The sequence below is a fragment of the Haemaphysalis longicornis genome, unplaced genomic scaffold (genome assembly GCF_048455015.1).
Source record: "Haemaphysalis longicornis isolate Haplotype H1 unplaced genomic scaffold, Haemaphysalis longicornis Haplotype H1 scaffold_9, whole genome shotgun sequence".
Lineage (NCBI taxonomy): Eukaryota > Metazoa > Arthropoda > Arachnida > Ixodida > Ixodidae > Haemaphysalis > Haemaphysalis longicornis.
In genome coordinates, this window is record NW_027526460.1 from 127016898 (window position 1) to 127040010 (window position 23113).

General features: G+C 49.7%; 2 protein-coding genes across 2 annotated transcripts in view; both read left to right on the forward strand.

The window, feature by feature from the left end:
• Positions 1-23113, forward strand: part of LOC144152073 (glutathione S-transferase 3, mitochondrial-like) — a 37392-nt gene that overhangs the window by 1120 nt on the left and 13159 nt on the right. The window contains exon 2 of the mRNA XM_077683281.1: positions 22838-22990. Within this exon, the coding sequence (XP_077539407.1) occupies positions 22862-22990 (129 nt within the window). The 5' untranslated portion in view covers positions 22838-22861. The remainder of the gene's footprint in view (positions 1-22837; positions 22991-23113) is intronic.
• Positions 13109-14740, forward strand: LOC144153418 (uncharacterized). Its single transcript, XM_077685065.1, has one exon. The coding sequence runs from the start codon at positions 13166-13168 to the stop codon at positions 14738-14740; it is 1575 nt and encodes a 524-aa protein (XP_077541191.1). The 5' UTR covers positions 13109-13165.

The window sequence follows — 23113 nt, forward strand, 5'->3', positions numbered from 1 at the left end:
CCAGGCGCATCCAACTCTTAGTTTTTTTTTTTTGTTGTTGCTGTTCTAGATCAGCTCTTTCTTTCAGTTCTACTGGTCATTGGTTCTCTCACCGTTTTTTTTTTTCCCTCTATTTTCGCTAATGGCAACTTTTAAAGAGGAAATTTATATACCAGTGTGACTATATATCACCTATTTTGACTTACCAGTCTGCCTTTTTTTTATATAGATCACGTACCTATTTTATTTTATTCTGTTTTTCTTTTTTTGTATGTTTTTGTGGGGCATGAAACTTCGTAGGGTCGTCGTTTCAGTGAGGTTTATTTAAGCCAGGATACGGACAGACACGTCACACGAAAGGGCGTTACTGGCATTACCATCGCAGCCTTGGATGTCTTCCTTGTAAAAACGCAGACGTGTGCCCTCGCGTGTGCTGTTTTTAAATTAAGCCATTCGTTCGGTTTCAGGCTGGCTGCAGTTATGTCAGGTAAAACTCGTGGAAAAACAAAACACGACCGCATTTGAATGATGGAATTTTCTTTTTCGCATGCCCAAGTCGATGGAACTGGTGATCGCTAGTTATGGGCAGCTTTTGTGGGGCGATGTCGTGATGATTTCGTGGAGCTGAATGCGGTGTCATGTGCTGCTTTCGAAGACTGTTAACTGTTATTGACATTCATGAATATACTGGCGCATTAGTCCTCTGCTAGTCTGTGCCGTGTACGAAGTCACTTGCGAAGTTCATGGACTACCAATTTGAAATGCCCGCGAGTTTCCGTGTCTGGGCGGAGCGGTATAAGGAAATTACTTTATTCGAATTGTCACTGCGGTCATTAATAATTGCGCGTGGTTCCAACCCGCTTATGTCGAAATACCGCTTATAAAGAACTTTTATGCACCTTTATGACTTTGAGGCTTCAACGTTTCACAACGTATCCCTCGTCTGCAGTCGTCAGCCTCTCTGCAGGAAGTTAAAACGTTTTTTTTTTTTTTCGGTTTTAACAGCAGATCTGTTTAATCTTTTAGTTTACCAGAAAATAAATACACAAAGAAAGACACCGGGCGCACGTGCCCATGCGCCTCGTGAGGCGCGCCCGGCGTCGGCCATCTCGACCTTCGTTGACACTCTGCCCAGCGTTCGTGGCGTGATCTCTCGCGTGCTGTTCTTCTCGCCAGTTCACGTGCGTTCGCGCCGGAAGTGGGGAGGAGAGACGCCGAGTTCGCGAAGTCGGTTGCCGCCGGTTTTAGCGAGTTCTTGGGAGAGACGTGAGAGCCTGCAAATAGAACAGTCCGGGCCTGCCAGTGATGCAGAACTTTCAGCGGCAAGTTTGGAAATCCACACGAGGTACAGCCAACGTTTATAGGTACAGCAGCCGGGTCTCCGACGGAAGTAGAGGGGCCGCAGGCTCTGCTGTTTCTCCGCCTTGCACCACGTGTTTTTTTTTTTTTAATTTATTTTTTTTTTTTTTTTGCTTATTCTAATAGAGCCGATTCATTTCAATTGAGCTCCGAAAACGGAAATATCTTGTTACGCTTTTTTGTTTGTTTGTTATTGCTTATGTGATGCTATTACTCGCTAAGGTTTCGCGGTGCGCCTGTCTCGTCTCGTCAGAAAGTAAGCTGCATTATAGCTAGGCGCACTCACGCATGCACTTTATGCACGCATGATATTCATGATCGTTGTCCTGTTTGATATATACTGCGTCGACCTCGATTCCGCGCTTTCTTATGAACTTCATAACTAGTGTCACTAAATATAGCTATTTAGTGACTGCAGTGACTGCTTCTCTTCATGATCTTCCCCTTCCCCCCCTCCCCTCTTCACCCTCAAATTTTCGAGAGCGCTGAAGGGGGTGGGTGGATCTAAGGGAATGGACGAGGCGCTAACTCTACCTGTCGTGAAGCAGCGCTATTTTTGTCACAAGCTACGCGCCGACCTTATCAGGGGCGGAATTCTGACCTTGTCCGCTTCAAAATGACCATTTCGCACCTGTTTCAGTCGTGACGTCTGTACACTAGCGAGGCCTCTGCAGAAACCTTGCTTGCGTTGCGTCACACGGTCGTCTGCTTTCAGCCAATCAGGGCTCGCCTGAAACGGACACTTAAATTTGAAACGCACATGAAATGGACAAAATTGAAAATCCCCCCCCCCCCCCCCCCCCCCCGGGCGATTAGCCCCACGTTCCTGTATGAGCGGAACACTCGAGAGGTCATCCCCATAGCATCGCTACTATTTTTTATTAATGTTGAATTGATGTGATACGATTTGCGTCATTTTGTGTTTTGTTTCTTTTCCTTTTTTTTGTGTGTGCTTCCCCCCCTTCCCCCCTTCTCCTCCCTTGGTAATGAAATCCTGCGGACGTTACTTGTCCAGACATGGTTAACACTCGCAGTATGCGGTGTAGTGGGAAAAATAGAGGCAAAGAATGAAAATAAAAGTGACCGTGATGACATCTCTGCCTGGGCCCTGCTGTCCCCGTTCTCGGGCCGTTGTGGCATTAGCATTGCAGCATAGCCTGCGAAGGGTTTTGAGAAACGGGAACAGTTAACCTCGCTCCCAGCGTATCTTTTTCTGGCCCGTCAGCTCCCGTGTATTCCGCTAGCAAAATTGACCTGCGGCGAAGTCCACAACGGGCTATATCCGGCAGGCACGTGCCAGTCGTCACGGCTACGGGGAAAAATCGCGCCCGTCGACAGAGTCGGGTGTAATGCAGCAGCCATCGTTAGACCCAAGGACGCGCGGACGATGATGACATATTCCGTTTCCGAGCGAGCGGTCGCGGCTCTGAGACGCGGCCTTGGTGGAATGCGTGACCTCCGCTCGGCCGTTTTGAGAGTTGGTCGCATCGTATGTGGCACGTAGTACATACCTGGACGGACGCTGTCTGGTCTTCGACGGGCATGCGACAAAAAAGACCGCACGTGTGTAAGGGCGCCCACTGTTTCGTCAGGCCTTCAGCAGCGTTTAACCGTGAAAAAGCCGCTTCTCCGCCTATCAGCAGTGGCGCCGAGGATCTGACTGATCCCTGTGTCTCGAGTGGGAGGACTCAACCAGGACGGGACATTGTAATTTATTTGCGATAACGATGTCGACCGTCCTGCTTTCCTGCAGTCTGTTTTTGATGGCCTTCACTCCAGCGCATTATTTCTTCCGGGCTGATTCTTGGGAAACGGGACGACAGGTCTCCGTCGAGGTCGCAGAGCACAGCGCCTTTGCCCGCGCCTGAAAAAGCGCTACATCGCCCTACACAATATTGTTGGCGGAATCGCCCTACGCTCCGCCCTACACTAAAAAAATTACTATTTTGCAACGTATGCTTGGCAATTGTTATTTTTGTCTGCTGTGCTTTAGTTCTTGTAACTTTTATATCTGCTTATCTTAATAATATTACAGCGAAGCTGTATATGTTTCTGTTTCACACTATACCGCTCGCGGACAAATCATCGTAGAGCGGAAATTTCTTTCTATAGATTTTGTGTTGCCTTCTGAAGGGTTCTTGGGAGTTACGTTTTGGCCTTTTGCCGCCCAGACTCGTGCACCTCGAAGGGCTTCCAGAACGATGTTTTACTGTAGGGTTGCCACCTGCCAGGTTTTTGACCGGGCCGGTCGGTTTTTTAGACACCGGGCGGGTTGCCGGTCTGTACATAAAACCGGCCGTCATTGGCCGGTTTTTATTTTTATTTTTTTGTTTGGTCATCGTGCCGCGATTATTTTTCTCTGTGCGTATTATAAGCGTCAATTCAGCAACTGCGATGATAAATGTGTCGACAAGCTGCGCCAATACATGCAGGCAGAGAAAATACGCGGGTGAGCACGCTTCCCGAGATACATAGGGGCACCAAAGGAAGGAACAACACAACGAAATGCCGCCGCCGCGGTTCAGTTGCAAAGAGCACTAAGCATGTGCGGCTACTTTTCAGTGCAGCATGCACATTCAGCACAACCAAACTTTAGTCACTTTCAGTGCAAACATAGTTGATGTTTCTCTTTAAAAAACGCTGCAATAAATGGCACTACAAGTAAAAAAAAAATGGCATTATTTTGTCAACGCAAGCTCAACATTCTAATACCCCCCCCCAGGACTTTTTTTTTTTTTTGCGGGTGTAGGTGGTAACGCAGGCGCGACCGGCCGTACGCGCGCAGAGGCGGGGGGGGGGGGGGGGGGGGGAGTTGTGTAATGCCTCGAGCTTCGCGATCGCTGCGCCGCCTGTCGCCTCTTCTCCGCGGCGTTTACGGGATTAGCGCTGCGTGCTGATACGTGGTCATGCAGTATTTTGGTTCTCTTTCGCTTCTCTTTGCCTTTCCGTGCACCAAACAACTTGTTATGGTGACGTCTGTAAGCAAATTGCACGTTTAGGGCACTAAAAAAAAAAAACAGCTGCATCTTGGTAGAGCGCTCGAACGCCAAAAGAGCTACCCGGGGAGGCAGTTCTGCGCGCTTCTTGGCCGCTCTTGCGGGCGTCGGCGACGGCAGCAACATACCTTAGAAGACGTCAGTACAAGTGAATATTATTTATTGTCGCCTCGTTTAGACCTGATATTTGCACCGTAAGAATTTGGTTCGTTTTGCAGCGCAGACAACAAATGCGGCTTTGCTTCGAATATGTACGTCATAGAAAAATATGTTTCGGGGATGTGATAGCCCAGTAGCTGACAATAACTTGTGCCTTTTATGGGAATATAAGCCACGCGAAAATGTTAAGTATACTCAAACGCTGTGCGTTGTTAACTATGTGCCCACCAAGGTATACGTTAATGAAACCACGGAAACATGAATGATTTGCGAGTCAGGAATAAATAGAATAGTGTTACGGGAATGAAAAAAAAAAAAAAAAACAGTGGAGCTTCGGAAATGCTAAATACGTTTGTTTAATAAAGGAATTATTCACCAGAACAACTAGGAGCGAAATGCACTGATATTTCGCAAGACATGCGGGGGGGGGGGGGACGCTCAACTATCGTTGTTAACGAATGCGGAGCGAAATAAACGAATGAACGTTTTAGTAATCACACACACATCCTGCGTGTTCAGTTTCCATTTGTTTTTCGCCTTCAGCGAACGGCTGATCATTTGGCGAACGGATTTTTTTAAGAATACAGGGTAGGCAGTTCACAAGCGATACAAGGTGTCGTTGGAAGAGTTGATTGATTGATTGTAGGGTTTAACACACCGACGCAACGGAGGCGATGAGGCGCGCCGTAGTGGAGGGCTCCGGATTAATTTTGACCACCTGGAGTTACTTAACGTGCGCCAAAATCTCGCACACGCGGGCTCGTTGGAAGAGTGTGGTATCTCATGAGGCCCTGATTTCGGTTTATGTTAGATCTGTAGTCTCCCTGTGTCGTATATGACGATGTTTCGAAGAGTTTAGTCACGGACGCGGATTACTCTATAGGCCCGCCTGCGCGCTTCTCGTGGAGGATAAATGTAACATTATCTGCGAGCGCTCACCTCGCGGCAAGACGACCCAGCATTAAATTTGGCGTCGCGTGCTGACTCCCGAGTATAATTTTACATTATCCATCGTACTTATTTCGTAGAATGTTTGTGAAATTTATGCCGCATTGGCTTGTCCAGGGTACTGATCAATTTCTGATATGTGATATTGGCAAGCGTAACTTGTGTGCTGTCAGGTATGAGTGCTCCGCTAGATTATGTAAGCGCACAAAGCCGATTTACATCATAGTGTATGGCCGCAACATGACCATCGGAGGAAACAGTTTACGGAGACACTGCCACTAAATTTCAGGGCAGCGGAATTGCAATCAGCTGCTTGCATATGCCGGATTCGGGATTCGGGACACTGGTCTGACACACACACCTGGCACTCATACAGACCGTATGTACAACCAGAGTCCTTCAATGTTTTTCTGGTCACGAAACTCCGCCCGGAGGTTGATATAGGGACAAAATCTCTCGCTAGCGGCGCCACCCGTCGTAGGGGGCCACAAGCCGCCGCCATTGCTGAGCTTGTATGCGCACTACTGCCGACCTTTCGACGCGATTATGTGTGTGCTGTTCTTCCTGTTACCTTTTCTTAAACGTCTCTGAACGCTTCAATGCCACCAATCCAGTGTCAACGACGAATGAGAGCTGTTTACTTTGGAACGCACGCGTAGTTTGCTTGGGAGTGCGGAACGACCTTATTAACAGCAGCGCATTTAAAGTGTTCTCACACCGCGCGATAACGCATTGTGTTAATAATCCAATTATATGCGTACTTACGATGCCTCGAAGCGGTACGTCATAGCTCGCAAGTGTTGAAAGATGATGCTCATGATCCATGCTCCCGATGCGAGCAGCTACTGCTAGATCTACTCGAAAACGTGGTTATATTTGCGCCTGGCCAAAGGGCGACTATGTTTATGCGGTAGGTGAGCTTTATATTCTGGTAGTGCTGCAAATAGGGGGAGGAGGGTGAACGGAATGATACATGACTGGGTAGTACAGGAGCCATCACATTGGTTTATATCCGGCTCGCCTCTCGCGCGCTGCTACCCAAGTATTCAAATGAAGTGAATGGTCCAGCCAGAAGTTTTATTACAGACCTTTCAATTGAGTTTACACCCAAATGCGCAGTTGTTTTGGACACACGTTTGTGAGCGCCGATCGCTTTCTTGACGCGGGGACTTTCGATGGCGCGGTTATAGCAGGCGAGCGCTTTCGCGACCGCTCTAAAAACGAGTTTCATGTGCCTAGCATTTGATTGATCACTTTTTCTACGCAATTTACACGGGACACCCGCCGCTTGACGTCTCCTTGTGTTTACTGTTTACAGCATTATAAATTGCCGGCCGACAACCCATGATTTCCTCGGGAAGGGAAGTACAGCAGCCTAATCTGGGAGTTCCTTTCGATTCCAGTGCTGGGTGCTCGACGATTACCGGGTACCCCCAAGTGTCCTAACTGCGGGGACTACCCTAGCATCTATCACACTCTCTGGACATGTACACAGAACCCTAACCTTCCACCCATACCCAATCCTACCCCCACTTCATGGGAAAGAACGCTGGCCGACTCTAGCGCGGAAGTGCAAAGAACACTCATTGAACGTGCAGAGAAGGCCCTATCGGCTATCCCGGGAGCTCCGGACAGGGGATCCTTACAAAAATAAAGTTTTCTTCTTCTTCTTCTTCGGCCGCTTTTGCCACTGCCGAAGCACCACATCATACATTTTTTTTTTGGATGCGTGGGGAGGGGGGGGGGGGGAGTTATGATTTAAAGCATGCAATAAATCTTAAATTTGGTGCTAATGATACGCCGGTTAGACAATTCGCGCCGCCTCTTCGCTGGTTGCCTCTAAATAGCTGTCCGGGAACGCGGTTTCGGCTTTGTCAAGTAGGCCTGGAGCCCGTCAAAAATCCTTGGAACGGCATCTGTCGGAAGCCTCGGTCTCTCTCGGTGAAGCGACACGACCACCCCGTTCACGATGCGCTCGTCGGTTCTTACAACGTCGCTAGCATCAAAATGCTTTTCGCAAACCCGAACGTTCTTGCTTTCGAAGTCGAAACCGCCAGCTTCCAACCGCGGTATTCGCCGCGAGCTCGACATGTAGGTGGCGACAGTGTCGCGCTGCTAGTGTGGATGCTCCGCTGAGCGGCCCGTAAGAATGCACACTGTGGGCGCGCTTCGTGCCTTTTTGCCCCCGTATGTGCGCACGAAAGGTGCAAACAAGAGTGGTATAATGTAGTTCGGTTCCTCAACGTTCAATGTATTTGCCCCGAGCGCGAACAGAGTCGGCCCCTGGCGGCGGCGGGACGAACCGCTCCTAGTGTGGATGGCGCTCTCGCGTCGTCTGCTTTTTCACGTTGCGTGCGGCGCAAGACGCGTGCTGCACACGACAAAACAACCAATATCTGTGCTCGTTTGGCAGTAAGCAATGACATAGTTACCTCTGCTTGCGCATTTCCTCTAGAAACGCAATAATCAGCGGCCGTTGTGGGTTAATGCGCTGGTTTAATTCCACGAAACATCTTCGCCGTGGTTACCGCTTGAGTGTGAACATTGCTTTCACACATTGCACTTTTCCTATTGTTGAGTGCAGTCGTCTGCCGTTTCGGGAACGTCGAAGGGTGCTTTTTGAAGGTGGCGTGGTGATTATTTAAAGCATAAAAGTTTAGTACGCGAAACGGGTAAGAAGCGACAAGACCTGCGTACGCGTGCAAATTCCACACCCTTGTAAAACTGCGCTGTGTCCTTATAGAAAGAAGAAACAAACAAAAACATTTACACTGCACACGACCCCTGAGCTATCGCCCATACATTACCGGACACGTATTTTACACCAGCAAGCGCCTGTGTGATCGTGTCCTTCCCGTATATTTCTAAAATAAATACCATTTTTGGACAGTCGTTGTTTATACTCAGGAGGAGGAATAAACATTTATTCAGCTGTGTTGAGTTGCTAATTTTACGTATTATTTAAAATACGTTTCTATGGATGCGCAAGAGTATTTAGGGGGGATTTTTCGGTAAAATTAAGCAGTTGTGAGTTTGCGTCTGTCATGCGGCATTTCATGTGTCATTTTCATATATTTCAAATCCGACATGAATCACCTTGTCCAGAAACGTGTCTCACTCAGCATAACCAAATGCCTAATACGGTCACGTCTTAACCTCTTAAGGTGGACCTAAGTTTAAAGAAAGAGGAGAAAACGCGCAATATAATGCACGTTGTTGCCCACATGTGTGAGGGGCGTGTGTGCCTTCACTCGCTGATTTTTTTTTTAATTTTTTCACACAATGCTTGCTTTCAATACATTTTTGAAAAAGGCGAGCCACAATTCCTGGACAATCTCGGATCAAAGGGGGGTTAATTAATTTTGAAAATACGTGTTAAAGTACTGCTTTTTCACCGCTACAGAACACAACGCCTAGTGTAGTTTCGATTGTAAGTAATACTGATAACCATAGTTTGGCTTTTCGCGTTACGTGCGTTCTGTTCTCTCTGCTCTTGCACCGTTGGCAGGACCTCCCCCCTCTTCACGAGAAAAAAAAAGGAAATGCACAGAATTTCATTTTTTAACCAATCCTCAAGAAATAAAAGACAAAGGCGATATTCAGTTTACAAAACAAAGTAGTTACCGGGAACCCGTTGCGCTGATTCGCAACGAGAAATAAAAAGGAAATGTTTTACTACATCTGCAACAGCGCAACTTCATTTATTGCCATCTTTAGGGTTCGTAAGCGACCTTATACGCAAGAATGCAAACACATCTCGCTGTTGCAGGCACCTGTTAGATTTTAAAAGGAACGCAATTGGTCAACAGAGCAGCCGTAACAGAAAATTTGTGCTCACTGTGAGGTCCCAGAAGCTTGGTTTGCACACTGTAAACCTGCTTGTCACTTTGCTAAAACCTAGCTAAACATGAGATGTTGATTGTACTGCGTGCGTTGACAATTCAATTCGCAAGTTCACTTGCGACGAAAGCCGTAAATAAGTGATTCGAAACCGTTATTCATCAAACCTTCCTTCAGAGTCGCTAAAATTTCATTTAAAAGACCCGTTAGAGCGGTTACATTTATATCTCTGCGCTGATCAAAATTCAGTAATTTTATGTGGCCTTTTGAACACACAAAAAATATCGTAAGCTCTTAGAAAGAATTTCGGGGCAGTTAAGTAGTGTTACCATTTCAGGGCATCCCACAAATGCAAGAATGCGTCATGCTACCAGTGAAAGCGATTGAGATTGCCGTTGTAAACTGAATTTCAGAGATAGAGGCTTCCTGATTTGTTTCTATTTATGCTGTTATTGAAGGCTCAAAGCCATAGTCGGGAAAGATCGAGCTTGCTACGAGCCACAGCGTACAAGTTCATTGTCACAATTACGGCCATTCTGAGATTCCCGATGAGCCGTCGCTTTTTTTGGCGTAGTAATAAAAACTGACTGCCCCTTCCATGCTATACATTGAACGTTGAAGAACCGAACTACAGCATACCACTCTTGTGTGCACCTTTCGTGCGCTCATACTGCGAGAAAAAAGCACGAAGCGCGCCCACAGTGTGCATTCCTACGGGCCGCTCTGCGGAGCATCCACACTAGCAGCGCGACGGTGTCGCCACCTACATGTCGAGCTCGCGGCGAATAGCATGGAAGCGGCAGTCAGTTTTCATTACTACGCCAAAAAAAGCGACGACTCATCGGGAATCTCAGAATGGCCGTAATTGTGACAATGAACTTGTACGCTGTGGCTCGTAGCAAGCTCGATCTTTCCAGACTATGGATTTGAGCCTTCAATAACAGCATAAAGAAACAAATCAGGAAGCCGCGATCTCTGAAATTCAGTTTACAACGGCAATCTCAATCGCTTTCACTGGTAGCATGACGCATTCTTGCATTTGTGGGATGCCCTGAAACGGTAACACTACTTAACTGCCCCGAAATTCTTTCTAAGAGCTTACGATATTTTTTGTGTGTTCAAAAGGCAACATAAAATTACTGAATTTTGATCAGCGCAGAGATATAAATGTAACCGCTCTAACGGGTCTTTTAAATGAAATTTTAACGACTCTGAAGGAAGGTTTGATGAATAACGGTTTCAGATCACTTATTTACGGCTTTCGTCGCAAGTGAACTTGCGAATTGTATTGTCAACGCACGCAGTACAATCAACATCTCATGTTTACCTAGGTTTTCGCAAAGTGACAAGCAGGTTTACAGTGTGCAAACCAAGCTTCTGGGACCTCACAGTGAACACAAATTTTCTGTTACGGCTGCTATGTTGACAATTTGCGTTGCTTTTAAAATCTAACAGGTGCCTGCAACAGGGAGATGTGTTTGCATTCTTGCGTATAAGGTTGCTTACGAACCCTAAAGATGGCAATAAATGAAGTTGCGCTGTTGCAGATGTAGTAAAACATTTCCTTTTTTATTTCTCGTTGCGAATCAGCGCAACGGGTTCCCGGTAACTACTTTGTTTTGTAAACTGAATATTGCTTTTGTCATGGCATTTAATTCTTGAGGATTGGTTTAAAAATGAAATTCTGTGCATTTAGTTTTTTTTCGCGAAAGGGGGGGGGGGGGGTGGGGGGGCTCCTGCCAACGTTGCAAGAGCAGCGAGAAGAGAACGCATGCAACGCGAAAAGCCAAACTATAGTTATCAGTATTACTTACAATGGAAACTACACATAGGCGTCATGTTCTGTAGCGGTGAAAAAGCAGTACGTATTTTCAAAACTGATTCCGTCCGCGATTGTCCAGGAATTGTGGCTCGCCTTTCAAAATTGTATTGAAAGCAAGCATTGTGGGAAAAAATTAAAAAAAAAACAGCGAGTCATGGCACACACCCCTCACACATGTGGGCAACAACGCGCATTATATTACGCGTTTTCTCCTCTTTCTTTAAACTTACGTCCACCTTAAAAGCTTAAGACGGGACCATATTAGGCATTTGGTTATGCTGAGTGAGACATTTCTGGACAAGGTGATTCATGTCGGATTTGAAAATGATCTATATAGAAAATGACACACGAAATGCCACATGACACTCGCAAACTCACAACTGCTTAATTTTACCGAGAAATCTCCCCTAAATACTCTTGCGCATCCATAGAAACGTATTTTAAATAATGCTTAAAATTAGCAAATCGATACAGTTGAATAAATGTTTATTCCTCCTCCTCAGTATAAACGACTGTCCAAAAATGGTATTTATTTTAGGAAAGGTACGGGAAGGACACGATCACACATGGGCGATAGCGCACGGGTCGTGGGCAGCGTAAATATTTTTCTTTGTTTCTTCTTTCTGTAAGGACACAGCGCAATTTTACAAGGGTGTGGAATTTGCACGCGTATGCGTCTTGTCGCTGCTTACCCGTTTCGCGTACTAAACTTTTATCATTTAAATAATCACCACGCCACCTTCAAAAAGCACCCTTAGACGTTCCCGAAACGGCAGACGACTGCACTCAACAATAAGAAAAGTGCAATGTGTGGAAGCAATGTTTATAACAAGTTTCACACTCAAGCTGTGACCAGGGCGAAGATGTTTCGTGGAATTAAACCAGCGCATTAACCCGCAACGGTCGCTGATTATTGCGTTTCTAGAGAAAATGCGCAAGCAGAGGTAACTAAGTCATTGCTTACTGCCAAACGAGCACACATATTGGCTGTTTTGTCGTGTGCAGCACGCGTCTTGCGCGTCACGCAATGGGAAAAAGCAGACGACGCGAGAGCGCCATCCACACTAGGAGCGGTTCGTCCCGCCGCCGCCAGGGGCCGACTGTGTTCGCGCTCGGGGCGAATAGCTCTCTTCCATTTCCCTCGAAGTCGCCACTGTTACGAATCACCCAGCAACACGTGTTTTTCCGCATCAGCGACCACGTGGGAATCGACCATGTGCGCCCACGTGTCGGTGAATCGTACTTTCGTGTCTCGACATGCCGGGTCAGTCACCTCGCTTGGCAACGTGATTCCGGCAGCTGCCTGCGCCACACCCTTCAGGCACCTGCGCGTCGCCTTGACCTTCCCGGCTCAGACGTTTCGCTATCGGCACGATCAGCAGTTGATAGCGCGACCCCGGCACCTTTCAAGGACACTCTCTCCCCCCCTCTCGGACGCCATGTGGGACGAAGCCATGGGTGACTCACCAACTATGAACAGAGTGTGTGCGTGTCTGTGATTTCGTGGCGTGTTACTCTTGGGGGCGTTTTTTGGGTATAAATAGAGGCAGCACAAACGTTGATATTCATTCCTGTCTGAGCAGCGAATCCATGCGGTCGCTCTGCTCCTGTCCTGTATTGTAACCTCGCCCGTCGGGGCATTGTATGTTTTTTTGGCTTCGGCTCACCTCTCGCTATGAAGTAAACAGTTACGTTACCCTACTGCTCTGGACTTCTTCACGGCTGCAACACCGGCTGGCCGCTCGCTTCCTACACGCTACCCATCGTATGTTGGAGGCCACGGAGAAAGGATCGGGTGCCCCCGCCCGGTCGCAACAACTGGTTGGCAGCGGTCGGATGACAACTTCACCTGGAGCCAGCGGTGCGAGACCCAACACCACGGACGTCAAGGCGGCTTCGGACTTCGCAGAATTCACGGCGGTCAAGGGTGAGTGCGGGACTTTTCTTCACCGAGTTTTACCAGGCTTCTGAGGATAGCTGGTAGGGCGTCTGTTTTTGTCGCGTGGGTTATTCGCGCAAAACATTTTTTGGAACAGTGGGAAAGCAGTACTCTAGACCGGCCATGAATTTGAAAGCGTTGAAAAAACCGCAGTTGTTGGAGCTTGCAAAAGAGTTGCGCTTGGATGTTACAGACGCGCTGAGAAAGCCAGAGCTAATAGAGGCTATACTCGCTGTTGGGGCTGACGATGACGAGCTGTCCGAGTGCATTGAGACGATCAATGACAGGGAGACCGCTAAACGTCAGGCTGCAGAGGCTGTGCGCCAGCGTCAGGAACGCGAGGAAAGAAAGCGCGAAGAGGAACGCGAGGAAAGAAAGCGAGAACAGGAACGCGAAGATAGAAAGCGCGAACAGGAGCGACAGCATGAGCTGGAAATGAAGCGTCTAGACGTCGAGGCGTCTCGAACTAGACGTCAGAGTGGCAGCAGCGTGCAGTCTGCGGCGACTGAGCGACCTACGTTGCGAATGTGTGACCTAATGCGACCCTACAAGGTAGGAGAAGACATCGGTCTTTTTTTGGTCAACTTCGAGCGTACGTGTGAGAGGGCCCAGTTTAGCCGAGACTCATGGCCGCAAAAGCTGCTTACGCTTTTGCCAGGTGAGGCATCCGACGTGATGGCCCGCTTGCCAAAGGAGGAGGCGGAGGACTACCAGAAAGTCAAGTCTAGCCTCCTGCGTAAGTACAGGCTGTCAGCAGAGGCATTTCGCCAGAAGTTCCGCGAAGCCGAGAAAGCTAGAGGCGAGTCGTACTCGGAGTTCGCCTACAAGCTGAGGGCAAATATGGAAGAGTGGCTCAAAGAGGCCGAGGCCTTCGGAGAGCACGACAAAGTGGTTGAGTGCTTCGGTCTTGAGCAGTTTTACCGCCGTCTACCAGAGAACCTGAGACTCTGGGTGCAAGATAGGCCAGGGGTAAGTACTGTGGATCAGGCAGCTCAGCTAGCCGACGAGTTTGTCGCACGGCGAGGTGCGCAGGGGCCGAAAGACGGCCAAAAAGAGTTCAGGCCGAGGCCTGATAAATCAGGGCCGAAAGGCAGAGCTCCCCAGGTAGACGGTGGAGCAAGGAAGGTCGTTGTCGGGGATAGAGAAACTGGCCACGATAACGAAAAGAGAGCAGCAGACGCTGAGGAGCAACGCAGAAGGAAAGCTTTTGAAGCGCGTAGACAGGCTGCGTGTTACAACTGCGGCGAGACTGGACATTTCGCCGCTAGTTGCAAAAAGGGAAAGCTAGTCTTTCACGTACTAGATCAGGATGAGGATAGCAGGCAACTTTTAGAGCCCTACGTACGCGAGCTAGCAGTTAACGGCAAACCGTGCCGAGTTCTTCGCGATTCCGCAGCAACGATGGACGTGGTCCACCCGTCCTACGTCGAACCGCATCAATTCACGGGCGAGTGCGCGTGGATAAAGCAGGCCATAGAAGCACAAAGCGTGTGTCTTCCGATCGCCAGGATAACCATCGATGGTCCCTTCGGAAAGCTCGAAACAGAGGCCGCTGTTTCTCCCAGCCTTCCAGAGCAGTATCCGTATCTTTTCTCGAACAGGTCCGATCAGCTACTGCGCGAAAGGGGACTCGTTTTCGGGGAAGGGATAGTGTTCGCGCTAACGCGCTCGCGAGCTCGGAGCAAAGGTGGCAGTTGAAAGCGGGAAGGATTCGCGAAGAGAGGAGGTTGGGAAGCTTGCTGAGACTAGCGCCGACGTTGCTTCCGAACGCGGCCAGTCGGCCTCCTTGCAGGTTCAGATCGCGGGTGTCGAGCAGCAGCAGCATCCAGCCGAAACAGAGGATTCTCCGGCAGAGATTTTTGTAGCACCTACGTCGGAAAGTTTAGAGCGGTTGCTGCACGTCGATAGTAAAGCACTGAGCGCGGAGCAAAGAAAAGATAACACGCTGGAAAAGTTACTGGACAATGTAACTGAAGGGGTTGCGAAAAAGAACGTAAGATTCCAGACGAGGGAGGAGATACTTTATCGCAAGTATCGAGACCGGAGAGGGGTGGAGTTTGACCAATTAGTTGTCCCGCAGGTCTATCGTCAGGATTTGTTGCGTCTCGCACACGGCAACTCGTGGTCAGGGCACCTAGGCATACGAAAAACGAAAGACCGCCTGTTGCAGGAGTACTACTGGCCAGGATGCTTTCGCGATGTCGAAAACTTTGTGCGCACTTGTGATGTGTGCCAGAGAGTGGGCAAGCCGGGAGACAAAACCAAAGCGCCCATGAAACTTGTACCGGTTATCACGGAGCCCTTTCGCCGTCTCGTGATCGACACGGTTGGCCCACTGCCCGCGACGACCTCTGGCTATCGTCACATCTTGACAGTGCTCTGTCCTGCTACTAAATTCCCCGAGGCCGTACCCTTGAAGGAGTTGAGCTCAGTGGAAATTGTGAACGCCCTACTGTCTGTGTTCGCGAGGGTCGGCTTCCCGGCGGAGATACAGTCAGACCAGGGCACAGTTTTTACGAGCGCACTAACGACGACGTTTCTCGAGAAGTGCGGAGTAAAACTCATTCATAGTTCCGTGTACCACCCTCAGTCGAACTCTGTCGAGAAGTTGCACTCGGTAATGAAGCGCGTTCTCAGAGCCATGTGCTACGAGCGAAAGGCTGACTGGGAGCTGTGCTTACCGGCAGCGATGTTTGCTTTGAGGACGGCTCCTCACGAGACGACCGGTTTCACGCCAGCCGAACTTGTTTACGGACGCTCGTTACGTTCCCCCCTCCGCATCCTCCGGGAATCGTGGGAAGGTAGGGGCGAAGACCCGATGGTTGTAGAATACGTACTCTCGCTAATGGACCGCTTGCACAGGGCACAGCAGCTAGCGGGCACCGCAATGAGCACAGCCCAGAAAAAGTCCAAACCCTACTACGACAAGGGAGCCAGGGCACGTCAGTTTGAGGTGGGAGACCAGGTAATGATTTTGCGGCCATCTCAACGTCACAAACTAGAGGTTCAGTGGGAAGGCCCGGCAAAAATCCTTCAAAAATTGTCTGAAACGAACTACGTTGTGAGTGTACCTGGAAAGCGCAAGCTCCAGCAAGTATACCACAGCAACCTACTAAAGCCCTACAGGCAGCGGGAAGCGGTGGTGCAGATGCTAGTTAACATACCCGAGGAGATTCCCCCCGATATTCCGGAATTGGGGCCGCTTACCCATGACAGCACGAGTAGCCTCGTTAACGACCTAGTATCGAAAGCGGAGTTAGAGCCTGACCAAAAACGCGAGTTGGAGACACTGTTAGAAGAGTTCTCGGAGCGGTTTTCGGATAAGCCCGGCAGAACTTCCCTCTTAACGCATGACATCGAGCTTACGTCTTCCCAGCCCGTACGTTCAAAAGCGTATCGAGTGTCGCCGCGACAGCGCGAAATTCTGGAAACTGAAATCCAGAAAATGTTGGCTCTGGATGTGATAGAGGCTTGCGAAAGCGACTATACTTCACCCCTGATACTGGTTGAAGTTCCTGGAAAGGATCCGCGACCATGTGTAGACTATAGGAAGTTAAACCTTATCACTAGAGACCAAACCTACCCGATACCGAACATCGAGGAACGTATCGAGAAAGTAAGCAGCGCTTGCTTCATTTCCACTTTTGACTTGGTGCGGGGATACTGGCAGGTTCCGCTGACGAAGGAAGCTAGCCGGTACGCGGCGTTTATTTCACCCATGGGCACCTTCCGACCGAAGGTTTTGAGTTTTGGGCTGAAAAACGCGCCATACTGTTTTTCAAGTCTCATGGACAAAGTGTTACGGGGGTACGACGACTTTGCGTTGCCCTATTTAGACGACGTGGCTATCTATTCCGCCTCGTGGCCAGAGCATCTGGAACACCTGCGCTCCGTGCTTTCACGTTTGCGCGAAGCTGGCTTAACGATCAAGGCACCTAAATGTCAAATGGCACGCGCGGAAGTCACTTACCTTGGTCACGTTATAGGTAGGGGTCATCGCCGACCTTCGGAAGTTAAGGTAGCTGCAATCCGAGACTTCCCGCAGCCCCGAACCAAGACAGACATTAGGTCGTTCTTGGGAATCACAGGTTACTATCAGAGGTACATTCCGAGGTACTCTGAGCTGGCTAGCCCTCTAACCGACGCGCTTCGGAAAAACGAACCGCTAACAGTCGCGTGGGACGAAACAAAAGAGCAGGCGTTCGCCGACCTGAAAACTGCTCTAACTAGCCACCCTGTGCTGAACTCGCCAGACTACTCAGAGCCCTTCGTGGTCCAGTGTGATGCTAGTGACCGTGGGATGGGGGTTGTGTTGTGTCAGAAAGCTGACGACAATGAGGAACACCCAGTCTTGTACGCAAGTCGTAAGCTGACGATTCGTGAAGAAGCGTACAGCGCCTCCGAAAAGGAGTGTGCGTGTCTCGTCTGGGCGGTGCAAAAACTGGCCTGTTACCTCGCCGGCTCGAAGTTTATAGTAGAGACCGACCACTGCCCTCTCACGTGGCTGCACACGATGTCCTCAAAGAACGGTCGCCTCCTACGCTGGAGTCTGGCTCTGCAGCAGTATACGTTTGAAGTGCGGTACAAAAAGGGGAAACTGAATGGCAATGCTGATGGCTTAAGTCGGAGTCCTTAAGGCAAGATGTGGCCTGCTGACGCCTGACTTTCTCAAATTTCTTTGTTTTTCCTGACGCAGGTTTCGCCCTTTACGATTACGTTTTTTTTTTTTGTGTGTGTGGGACATTTCCAATCACGCGAAATGTCACCTTTCAGGTTTGTGCACTTGTCTAAAGTACTGCTGGGCTAAAAATATAACTAGTGTAGTTAGTTATTAGCGTATTTTTTCGCATCTAAAAGCCTGGTAGATCTTCAGTGGGGATTTGTCTTCGCACTTGCCGGCGATGCGGTTGTGTCTTGCTGTGTTGTTCTGTTGCTTGCCTGACCAATCCAGAGACGTTCTTGGGGAGCCACTTCTCGTCCAGTGATCAGCCCTGTGAAGCTCCAGCACGGTGTCGTACAGCCCAGGCCTGGAGTCGAGCGTCTGCTGAGCACTTCCCTGCGAAAGCATCCCTCCGGACAACGGTTGAAGACCCTTATCCATCGGGATCTCGGACCCCCGGCGGAGAAGCTGTTACGAATCACCCAGCAACACGTGTTTTTCCGCATCAGCGACCACGTGGGAATCGACCATGTGCGCCCACGTGTCGGTGAATCGTACTTTCGTGTCTCGACATGCCGGGTCAGTCACCTCGCTTGGCAACGTGATTCCGGCAGCTGCCTGCGCCACACCCTTCAGGCACCTGCGCGTCGCCTTGACCTTCCCGGCTCAGACGTTTCGCTATCGGCACGATCAGCAGTTGATAGCGCGACCCCGGCACCTTTCAAGGACACTCTCTCCCCCCCTCTCGGACGCCATGTGGGACGAAGCCATGGGTGACTCACCAACTATGAACAGAGTGTGTGCGTGTCTGTGATTTCGTGGCGTGTTACTCTTGGGGGCGTTTTTTGGGTATAAATAGAGGCAGCACAAACGTTGATATTCATTCCTGTCTGAGCAGCGAATCCATGCGGTCGCTCTGCTCCTGTCCTGTATTGTAACCTCGCCCGTCGGGGCATTGTATGTTTTTTTGGCTTCGGCTCACCTCTCGCTATGAAGTAAACAGTTACGTTACCCTACTGCTCTGGACTTCTTCACGGCTGCAACACCGGCTGGCCGCTCGCTTCCTACACGCTACCCATCGTATGTTGGAGGCCACGGAGAAAGGATCGGGTGCCCCCGCCCGGTCGCAACACCACTTGGGAAACAGAAGAGCGACGCGTTTTCCTTGTTGCTTCGGTATCCGGAGCTGCAGCCCGTCACACAGCACGTCTTAGGCATTGTGCATTCGAATTTTCATGCCGTCCACCTTGAACGCGGTGCACTGGCACATGAAGTTCGCGTGACACTGATGCAGAAATTTTGGTGGAAGGAATACCGCGAGCTGCCTCCACACAACGCCTTCGGGCTGCCGCCGCTGCCAGTGCGTTCCGCCGGGCGCAGCGGCGCGATAGCCCCCCTAAGACAGCTTGCGCCGCGTAGCGGCCGTTCTTGGCACCATATGAAGCTCTCCCATACAGTGCCGGAGAAGTTTCGTGACCAGAACGGTATTAAGGGACTCTGGTACAACTCTAAGATGGCGTCATAAACGTTTATACTTTCCTAAACACACCACGCTTGCAAACAGAGTGCCTGCTTTACATTATTCGGTATTTATAAGAACGCTTACAAACGGTAAATCGCAGCCTTGAACGAGCCCCAAAAGCAACGGCGACAGTGGGGAGCGGGCCGGAGACTCCCGCGGCTGCTTTCGAAACGGGCCGCTAGGGGGATTTCAGTGGCGCCCCTACAGGCCGCGCTCGAGGCGTATTAGATGCAGAGCATCTGATTCACTCGCCTTGTCCCACCGGTGTCGTCGTCGTCGTCGGCGTTGTCCACCCCTCCCCCATTCTCCTCGCCGCGCCAGCTGCGCTCTCCGCCGCTCACCCCCTCTCCTCTCCGATAGCGAACACTCTCTCGCGAGGGGCATGGGATTCGATTGGCTTGGATTGGATTAAAGTGGATTGTGTTGCGCCATAGCCGCGGCAGACGCGCTGGGGCCGGCGCATGTGCAGTACTCTCTCTTCCGCGGTTTCCTCTCCTTCGGGCGCGCTGCGCATATAACCGGTGTGCCGTTCTCCGGCGAAGAAACATCCACGCTTGGCTCAAACACCTAGAGTCCACGCCGCTTTACAAGTACGCCAACGTCGTCATCGACTGGGACCGGCTTACGCAGTCCCCTCAACGTTATGCGCGCTATAAAACGCGGTCCCTTCGCCGCTCCGCCTATGCGTCGCATCTACACAGGGGTTCCCGCGAGGGGAGGAAGAGGAGGAGGAAAAAACTTTATTTGTCCCATCCGTTGAGTGCAGTCACTCCGGACCAGTGAGGGGTGTCCTCAGTCCAGGACTTCCTGGCTGTAGCCGGCCTTCCGGGCCCTATTCACCAGCCGAAGCTGGGAGCAGGGGGTGGGAGTTTTTTTTGAAGAGTGGTTGCACAAAACAACTGTAACTATTGTTTAATCGAAACTATCCAGAAACACATTATATGGCAATTAGCCGATAAGAAGACTAACAGTACTCCGAGTTTCATTTAGTGTTTATGACTAAAGGCCCGATTTTAGGCAAACGCCTGTTCTGTTCCTTGCGCTCCTATTGCGCCTTTTTCATGTATGAGCACAAATGAGAGGTCAGGAAGGAATTTTATAGCGTTTTTATGGTGCCTATAAATGCCTATTCTGGCGTTCGTGCCTAAATGCCACAAAATGTAAATGCCTATTTTTTTCTTTCACTTTCGGGTGCAGTTTGGGATTGTTATTTACGTAACCCGGCAACATTGACTGTTCAGAACTTTGTAGTATTCAGCTATGGTGCCATAGTTCAACCTAGCCATACAGTTCAACCAACTCCCGGAAAAGAACCGCTAGCACCAGTAAAATGGGATGCTCATTCTCAGTGACAATAGGCACAATTTGAAATATAAAAAAATCTGGAGAGGGTGTTAGTTTGCTATTGTTTCCACAATTTTCACGGTGATTCTTAGATTACGTTGCTCGCGCTCTCCAAACAGATTTCTTCAAACATGAGCAGTCGCATTTCCATTTCTAGAAGTGTATACTCAGATACAACTATTTTCAACGCAACAGTTGAGCATATAACACGCCTTTGTTAGCAGGCAAGGGTTAAGGCTTTGGTGAGTTGATGAATAATTACAAAGAAGGGAAACAGCAGCACAGACGAAACACAAGAGGGAAGTGACAGCCATGAGCGCTGGCTTTAATTTGTTTAAGTTTGTGCTGGTTTCATCCAAGATTAAGCCGATCTCTCTCCCCTGCCGCCTATCTCTCCCCGCCATCAGGCCACTGCTCCGTGCCGGGCGCTTGCGGAAGGGGGTGTGGTTTGACCTCTAGCTCTCAAGGTCAAAACTGGTCGCCCCGCGAAGACTTCCCGAGGAAGTTTAGTGTAGCTTCCGCTACGAAAACTCCCTACATGTTGGGCGGACGCCCTACAGTTGGCAACACTGCCACTGAGTCACCGTGCTCGGCGTCTTCCTGTCATGCGACGTTGCCGCACTTATCGTCGGCGTGGCCAGTTAAAGCGGCGGGGCTTCCCTTTGTTAGAGAGCTTTAGCATAGCGGCTAGCGTATGCCAACACTATGGTTGTGGTAAGTTACCAGAAGTCGACTGCGCACGCGCGCGTGGGTACGGTGAGGAGGTTAACTTTCACCGACACAATTGTGTGGGTTCGGCGAGGCATGGGCACTCGTCCTGCGGAATCCATGCGCGCTTTCCCAGGCGGGACCCGGCACCCACTGCCGTGGCGTTCATGTACACTATCCACTAGGCTAAAGATCTCTAACCGGCTGCACAACTTTGTCCAATTTGAAATAACTAGCCTTTGGTAGCGCACTGGTCAGCTCCATCCCAGCCGCAGAAGATGCCCAGCCGCGGAAGATGTTTTTTTAACTGGGAAAATGCAAAAACAAAATTATTGGAAAACTGTCAGATTTCGCGCTGCAGTAATGTATGGGTGGGAGTGGCGTAATATGGGCCATCGCAAAACATAGTTACCAGCGTGTTAACTCCACGTCAGAATTCTATAGATGCGATTACCATATTTACTCGCATAATGATCGCACTCGTGTAATGATCGCACCCCTGAAGTTTTTCGTCAAAATTCTATTTTTTTTAATTTCCCGCACAATGAACGCACCCCTGAACTTGCCTCAGCAATATGTGGTATGTCTTCCAAGTCTAGCTGATGATGATCATGCTTACCTCTGTTTCCTTCCCTTTCTAAGCGGACATGGCTACGTTATTGCCGCAGACTTGCCGATATTAGTGATATCGGCAAGCGTGCGTTCCATATTGATGAGGAAGAAACTCTCACTAAATGCGCATAATGCACAGACAAGACACAGAAAAAAATGCGCTCAGCTTGCTGCGTCGGCCCCCATGTCTGTTTTGATGTCCCGCACTGTGACAGCGGCCGCCACTTATAGGTTGCCCTGTTGTCACCTCGCAGCAAACTTGTTCTGCCGCGATTCATGAAAACACTGCATTTTGCTTCACTTTGCAAAGCGGCTGGCAGCAGGGTGCGGATATTTATTATGTTTTTATTTATTGTTGTTATTATTTTCATGAGACCTGCCGTACAAATTTTGACCCACGACTTGCTTTCCTTTTCTGTGCTGAAAAGTTTTTTCGCGAAAAATTTACAATGCGTAATGAGCGCACCCCTAAGTTTGCATGAAGTGTTTTGGGAAAAAAGTGCGGTCATTACGCGAATAAATGCGGTAAACAAAACTATAGGCACCACTGCAATCGGCCAGTCCCGTTTCTTGTCACTGGCTTAGGTCGGCGTTTCCGTATGCTTCTTTGTCCTGCTGTTTATGTGGTGGTCATGCCACACTATCCCATATCACCTGAGCTTGCCCAAAAGATCTTTCTCAAAGCACCCCCTGAAGAACGGTGGGTGGTAGGTCGCACTCCGCAGCTCGAACCCGGACCTACAGGCCTGTTTGGTTGCCAGGGCTGCAGAGGCCGCTAACCAGTTCACGCTGACAGCCATCAATGCGGCCTAACCACCAGCATCGCTTTGAAGATGCACAATCACTTGCGTTGCTCGAAATAACGTTTATTCCCTATCTGTTTCATCCTGTAGGCAGGTTTTGTGCATCTCGCACCGCTTCAACCCTTTCTCCTTGGTTCCCACCGCAGGTCTGACACGCTAAACCGTCCACGATGAGCGCATTCAGTGTGGTGGTGCCGAAGGAGTACGGCTATGTGGCGCTGGTGGGTGTGGGTTCCGTCGTGGTCAACATGTGGCTCGCGTTCCGTGTCGGCCGGGCTCGCACCAAGTTCAACGTCAAGGTACGTCCTGGCTCCGCCAACAAGGGCATGCAGCAGCTTCTTAGCTACGACACACTGCTTGCACTGCGCTGGGTTTGCACCAGTTGGTTGGTGCGTGAGCCGTGTCGCGCATTAATCACGGCA